At 39.8% G+C, this 7,776-nt stretch overlaps 1 protein-coding gene across 2 annotated transcripts; it reads left to right on the top strand.

The window, feature by feature from the left end:
- Nucleotides 1-210: 210 nt before the first annotated feature.
- LOC142498908 (C-reactive protein-like) lies at nt 211-7,297 on the top strand. 2 transcript variants are annotated; one of them, XM_075607542.1, is made up of 3 exons: nt 211-352; nt 5,726-5,808; nt 6,409-7,297. In XM_075607542.1, exons 2-3 carry the CDS (start codon nt 5,745-5,747, stop codon nt 7,050-7,052), a joined length of 708 nt encoding a protein of 235 aa, XP_075463657.1. In that variant the 5' UTR covers nt 211-352; nt 5,726-5,744; the 3' UTR covers nt 7,053-7,297. The 2 variants fall into 2 exon arrangements, with proteins under 2 accessions (XP_075463657.1, XP_075463658.1); XM_075607543.1 differs by lacking the exon at nt 211-352 and adding an exon at nt 4,175-4,206.
- Nucleotides 7,298-7,776: the final 479 nt, after the last annotated feature.

The following is a 7,776-nucleotide window of genomic DNA, read 5'->3' as shown; positions in this document are numbered from 1 at the left end:
CACGAATCTGTATGGGATTAAATGCAGACAACAAACAAACATAAGGACATTAGATATGTTAATTTGTAACTGGTGTAGACTTTTTTTAGGAGTAAGGTGGAGTTGTTTGGTTAAGATCAACTGTGTGGAAGAAACAACATTTAATTTGTCTTGTTTTATTAGGGCAGTGTCAACAAAGTAGGAATAAATGGTGTTCACACAGTTCCTTTGGTTAAATTCCAAGCATCCCATTACTATAAATATTACAGCAAAATACTGCACCTCTCATTCGCTCAAGGCAATAACTGGAAGAGAAGGACAGCGGAAGAGCAAGAGAGAAGGGGGCTTCTTTTGCAATTCTGAGATCACTGAGGTAAGACCTTTAATATACAATATCGGTCATTAATTGGTTGTAAAATAATGTAATGGGGGTTATTCAGTAAAATGCGATAGTTCCACTCGGGGCACTATCGCATGGAGACTCCCATTTATTTCAATGGGACTTACATAGTTACATAGTAGAAAAGGTTGAAAAAATACATATACGTCCATCAAGTTCAACTCATGCTACACTTATACGAAGATACGTTATCCTATATTTATACTTACAGCATATTGATCCAGAGGAAGTCAAACAAACCCCCCAGTGTTTATACTGGTGTATCTATGTTTAAACTGCTAGTTCTTTTGTGTGTGTATCAGTGTCTGTAAATGTGTGTTCCAGTGGTATACTGTGAGGGCAAATAGTTTGTGCATCCTAAATATTTGCCCTCTCTGTCTCCCCTGCTTGACAGTTCCAATGGTTCCTAAATCCCTTGGGCCAATATAAAATCCGCAACAGACAATGCTGTGGCTTCCTATCGGGTGGCTGCAGGCACCATCTGTGAAAATCTACAGTAGGAAGTAAACCACTAAGTATCTCGGAGTACCCGGAGTAAATATAGCGCGGTTCAGCTCCGGAGGAGCATCAGTGTCCAAAATGGGCAGGATTGTGGCTGGAAGTAAAAGCATAATCAGATGTATTGCTCAATGATTAATGGGATTGAGACGTTGAGAAAAAAGGTTTAGAACGTGTTCCTTAATTCTTAGCGCAGGAATTCTCAATAGCGACCATTGTTAGGAAAACCCTCCAAAATGATGTTATATCCTTTGTGCAGAACTATCAAAATAGATTGCGTGGGGCTTACTTTAAATGAATAAAGAGAGACAGAAATCTAATTGTCACAATAAGGCCGGGATAATAATTCAAGCTCATGTGCAGCATGGCAACCAAGGTTAACTTTTTCTCTAAACGGCCTTTTTAGTCTGTTTCCTAGCAATGCAGATGTGTGCCGTAAAACTTGACTTGTTCATGGATTTTATTGGACCAACAAGTAGTTGAAATGTTGCAACGTTCAAACCTCTCAGGGACCTTCATTGAGTTACCCTGAGAGGTTTGAAAGCTTGTAACATTAACTACTTGGTTGACTTGTTGGTCCAATAAAAGGTATCAAACCACCTACTCCCTCTCCTTTCTTTGTTACTATCTGGAGGGGAGGGCTTCAAAAGAGGATCATTTATAGTCCTAATCAAAGATGATAGAAAGTGAAAGGTTCTTGCCAATTAAAATGGGCTTGGGGACCACCTCGGTCAGCCAGCCGTGACTGGAAACAGTGTTGCTCTACCCGGGGAGACTTAACAACGCCCTGGGTTGTTGGACCTCAATCTGATGACGTACGAGTGCTCGGTGTTTACATATATCATTTCAGGCCCTCCTTTTGTTCTCAACAATAATATCTAACATTAAACATTCTTATACTTTACACAATATACAAATGTCGTACAACTAGATAAGAGATGACGACCCAGTCTGGTTGCTAGGATTTCAACCTAGATTTCCTGACACACACACACACACACACACACCCAGAGTCAGGAATACCTGTTAAACACTTAGGGACCTTAACCCTTAACTTCACAGTCACAATTTAACCAATTAAACCAAGAGATTCCCAGAGGGGGGTGAGATAGAAAATATCAAATATACTCACTACCCAGTGGGAATCCCACTTCTGATACCAATTGAAAGGTTCTTGCCAATTAAAATGGGCTTGGGGACCACCTCGGTCAGCCAGCGTGACAGGAAACAGTGTTGCTCTTCCCGGAGAGACTTAACCTGGCCTGGGCTGTTGGACCTCAATCTGATGACGTACAAGCACTTGGTAGACGGAGAGATAGACGCACACACATGGTAGTTCTGACTCCTCATCTCAACTTTATTGCGGAAAAGCAATACTATTTATACAGGAAAATAAGGTGTTAATTAGAGGCGTAAATTAGAGGCGTAACAATATTAGCATATTACTAAATATCAGCCTAGTTGGGAATTTCCACTCATACACATTATCTATAGCCTTAGCTATGTTCTACTATAACTGAAAACAATTAGCAGAAGCTGGAAAATACTGCCTACATATGTGAAGGTCGCTTTTCTGTTTACATATATCATTTAACGTAGGGAAAAGTTCAAGCAAACAAGATGGAGGTCCTGGCTTTTATTTTAACCCTTTCAGACCCTCCTTTTGTTCTCAGCAATAATATCTAACATTAAACATTCTTATACTTTACACAATATACAAATGTCGTACAACTAGATAAGAGATGACGACCCAGTCTGGTTGCTAGGATTTCAACCTAGATTTCCTGACACACACACACACACATCCAGAGTCAGGAATACCTGTTAAACACTTAGGGACCTTAACCCTTAACTTCACAGTCACAATTTAACCAATTAAACCAAGAGATTCCCAGAGGGGGGTGAGATAGAAAATATCAAATATACTCACTACCCAGTGGGAATCCCACTTCTGATACCAATTGAAAGGTTCTTGCCAATTAAAATGGGCTTGGGGACCACCTCGGTCAGCCAGCGTGACAGGAAACAGTGTTGCTCTTCCCGGAGAGACTTAACCTCGCCCTGGGCTGTTGGACCTCAATCTGATGACGTACAAGCACTTGGTAGACGGAGAGATAGACGCACACACATGGTAGTTCTGACTCCTCGTCTCAACTTTATTGCGGAAAAGCAATACTATTTATACAGGAAAATAAGGTGTTAATTAGAGGCGTAAATTAGAGGCGTAACAATATTAGCATATTACTAAATAACAGCCTAGTTGGGAATTTCCACTCATACACATTATCTATAGCCTTAGCTATGTTCTACTATAACTGAAAACAATTAGCAGAAGCAGGAAAATACTGCCTACATATGTGAAGGTCGCTTTTCTGCTTACATACTGTATACCATTTAACGTAGGGAAAAGTTCAAGCAGACAAGATGGAGGTCCTGGATTTTAGTTTAACCATTTCAGAAATTACATTATATTAGAATCATTACAGTGTGATATTTCATAAGACATTTTATGTTCAGTACCATCCTCAGTTATGACCGATATATATATATATATATATATATATATATATATATGTGTGTAAATGTCAAAATTACATACTAGTGGTCATGTAAAACATGGAAGGGTATGATGTTGATATGTATCAGATGCATGATTACATGCTAAAGGGTATTAAGACACCTATCCCCTGTGATAAGTAAGCATTCGTCACAATCCCCAAAAAATGCAAGGATGTGGGGGACATTAAGCTGTTGATTATGGGGAGAGTTTAATGAAATATTTTATACTCTTCTTTAATTAGGAATAAAATAATTCTAAAGTATCCAGAATGCTCTCTTGTAAGATCGTCATAAAGGTGTCTCTTAGGGGAGAGAGTGATAAATGGGGGTTAGTGACACCCAGTCTGGCTTGTCAGACATTTGGTTTCTTTCTCACAGATGAAAGATGATTTATTATGAGTTTGTACCTGAAATTCAAAAATCAGATCTGCACAAAGAATGTGAGTGGATCTCATAATTTATCCTCGTGACCACTTGAAGGACCTATTACAAGACTATTGCCAGATAATATATAGGTTTTCTGTTTTGCTCCTTTATATTTTATAAACTGTCTGATCCCATACTGTATGTTATTTTATAACATTTTTCTGCACTACAGTATATGCCTTATGGAAACTTCAATCTACAATGTAATAAGTATTATTTTTGAGCTCTAATTGAACCTTTTGAAGAGATTGCCCACATTCTCAGAAACATTGAGCTAAATTGGGATTTTGTTTCATTTGTATATTTTTTTCTGGCAGACAGGGGGACAATACGACTCCTTAAGTGTAAGTCCTTAAATTAATTCTGGTGGTGGTAGCGGACGTGGGGTGTAGTGTGACCATTTTGGGAGAGGGAGTGTCCATTTTTAGTGTCCTGCGGAGAGATGAGTAAGGCAACAGGGCGGTTAGTTGATGCTAACACCTTTCACACACACGGTGCACAGTATGTGACAACCATTAAGAGGCAATTATTTTGGGGAACTTAATAAATGTATTATGTGTTTCTTTGTGTCAAATTTTAATAGCTAACACTGGAGTAGTATTGGGGTAATGCAATACTATAATAATTGTTTTCTTTTGTATAGCACTGACAGTGTTTGCAGCGTAGTACATAGAGTTTTGTAGTCACGAGTCCCTGCCCCGTGGAGGTTGCAATCTATTTTTTGAGGTTCCTGAGGCACAGTGAGATAAAGTGACATGCCCAAAGTCACAAGTAGCAAACAAAGCTGACAAGGAGTGAGGTTTAAATTCCAGTGTCTGTTCCTATTCATTTTCTGCAAGTCTGCTTATCTCCTGTGCCTGTGGTACCCGTATTGGATTTATCTCTTCAGAGTTGGGACTCATTGTGACCTTAAATTTGTAATCCCCAATCAGCGTGATGTGACCCCCCAAGCCAGATCTGTCACAAAAATATATAAAGCAAGAAAACATTTAGGAAATACACAAAAATGCAACTTTAAGCTGTAAATGGAAATATTGAATTTGCGCTTACTGTATAGTAAAACAACACAATCTATTACATGGTGCCGTTAATAGTAACCACTCTTGAACACCGTTGACAAACTAAGATTTATTTATTTATTTTATTTATAAAATATTTTACCAGAAAGTAATACATTGAGAGTTACCTCTCGTTTTCAAGTATGTCCTGGGCACAGAGTTAGGACAAATAATACATGGTTACAAATACAGTTACATAAATGAACAGGGTATACATTATATACAAGACACAGTTAAAGAAAATATATATTATGGGCGAATGAAACAGTTACAGACCAGATTAAAATGTGAGACAGCCTTAGATTTGAAAGAACTTAAACTGGTGGTGGATGTGAGAGTCTCTGGTAGGTTGTTCCAGTTTTGGGGTGCATGGTAAGAGAAGGAGGAACGTCCGGATACTTTGTTGAGCCTTGGGACCATGAACAGTCTTTTGGAGTCTGATCTCAGGTGATAAGTGCTGCATGTGGTAGGGGTGAAGAGCTTGTTCAGATAGCTGGGTAGCTTGCCCATAAAGAATTTAAAGGCAAGACAGGAAAGGTGAACTTTGCGCCTAGACTCTAGTGATGAGCAATCTAGTTCTTAGAGCATTTCGCAGTGATGTGTGTTGTAGTTGCATTGGAGAACAAAACGACAAATTGAATTGTAGAGGGTGTCAAGTTTGCTAAGGTGGGTTTGAGGTGCCGTGCCATACACTATGTGACTAAGAAGCAAAGAGTTTCCCCATGCGAAAAGTCTGAGATCTACTATTTAAAAGTTACTTTGTGCCGCACCGTAGGAAAAATAATCATTGTGTTTCCATTCATAGATCTCTTTATTCCGAGGACATGGGGAGGATGCTGGGTTTGCTGCTCCTCCTTGCAGGTGTTTCTGGAATTCTAGCTCAGACAGGTAGCTTCCAATCCCAAATCTATCTTCTTCCCTCTCAGGTCGTCCATGGATCGGGCAAGTTCGGCCGTGCTGATGGGCCTAGTAAGACCTCTGTTTTAGGGCGAGCCTGCTCCTGATTAATGCCACTTTCACATCTTGCCTGCCTCTCACATTGTCAGCGGGAAAAGGTTACGCCCATATTTACCTTTCCACAATGCATCTTCAATCCCCGGAAGGCACCTTATGGGCCATTTATATCAATGGGCCATAAGGTGATGTCTGCGCCAGACGGGGCCTTATGGAATAGCACCATTTAATACATATCACGGCCAGTTTGGAATTGCTGCTGGATTCTGATTTTGTTAGAGTTCCTTTCAAAAAACAGCTTGTACTGTGTATTCCATAGGAGGTATTATTGCACTTTTCAGAATTTGGTTTAACCAACATTTTAAAAGCTATTTAATATAGCCCAAATAATAAAACAAACTGATCAATGAAGGTAACTTCTGACACTGGAAAGTGTCTTATGAAATATCACGGCTTACAGTAGTAAATATGGCCCAAAGTGTATATGCCATTTATTTTAACATTGCATTCAATGTTTGTCTTCTTTCCATACAGATATGAAAGACCAAGTGTTCCTTTTCCCCAAAAGATCATCACATTCACACGTGCGTCTGCTGCCAGCAAAGAACGACCCTATTGACCACCTCACGGTCTGCCTGCGATCCTACACACAACTGACTCGCTCCCATGCCCTGTTCTCCCTGGCCACTGAAAACAAAGATGATGCATTCCTCCTATTTTCTTATCCTCATCCCACCAATATGTTATCAGTCTCAGTGGGCAATCATAATCTGGATTATAATCTGACAGCCAGGGATACTGCAGAGTGGAGGAGCACCTGTGTGAGCTGGGACTCCTCCACTGGTGTAGTGCAGCTATGGATCAATGGGAAGCCGTACCCAAGAAAAGTGTTACATAAAGGGCACAAAATCAATGCAAAACCCATCATTGTGATTGGGCAGGAACAGGATTCCTATGGTGGTAACTTTGCAGCTGATCAGTCCTTTATGGGAGAGATTACTGATGTCCACATGTGGGATAAGGTACTGACCCAACAGAACATCGCTGATGTTCTTTATAAAAACATTGGTGGTAATGTAATTAACTGGAGGTCCTTAAAGTATGAAGTCGAAGGTCATGTAATTATTCAGCCATATCTATGTGAAATCTTCTACAGTTCTACATGTTATCCTACATAGAGACCTTCCATAGCATCCTCCATACACCACTAGGAATATTCTCTACCTGTTCCAGTGACTCCTCTTTAACGCACCTGTACTGTATACCCTGCACAATCACTCATTACACGCAGAATCTGCAAAATGTAATAATAGCATTTAGTTTTATACAGGTGCGCCGATGAGTATTCTTAAACTTGCCATAGAAAATCTGGGGCTATCACCAACATGACTCAGGTACATGCTGGGTACATGCTACAACATTTCAGTGACATTTCTGCAGAGACTAATGGCCCATCGAATTAACACAGCAGGGGTCCCTGGCAGTCCCATTCAGTTTGAATGGGACTGCCAGGGACCCCCGCTGTTAATCGGATTGGCCATTAGTCTGTCTGTAGAAATGTCACTGAAATGTTGCAGCATGTACCCAGCATATACCCAGCATGTACCTGGGTCTTTTTGGTGATTGCCCCAGATTTGTTTTAGAATACTCATCGGCACTACAGTAGCTCAGTAATAATTAAAGATGTATTGCTTTCTAGTGCAGATCAGACTTTTAATTGTCAATATCCAATGGCTGAGTGTGAGCAGAAATGAAATCTTAAAGCATACAGTAAATGAGACTGATTCAATGAAAATTTTTCTAATGGAAAACGTAAGGCTGCTCAATAAATTAATAAATCTGTTCAAAATCAAAACTTTATTTTTGGATATTGTACTTTGTGGATTAGATGCAGAAGGTGAG

This window comes from Ascaphus truei, chromosome 7 (assembly GCF_040206685.1).
Source record: "Ascaphus truei isolate aAscTru1 chromosome 7, aAscTru1.hap1, whole genome shotgun sequence".
NCBI classification, from domain to species: domain Eukaryota; kingdom Metazoa; phylum Chordata; class Amphibia; order Anura; family Ascaphidae; genus Ascaphus; species Ascaphus truei.
Note: the sequence above shows the minus strand (reverse complement) of the source record. Positions and strands in the feature narration are given on the sequence as shown.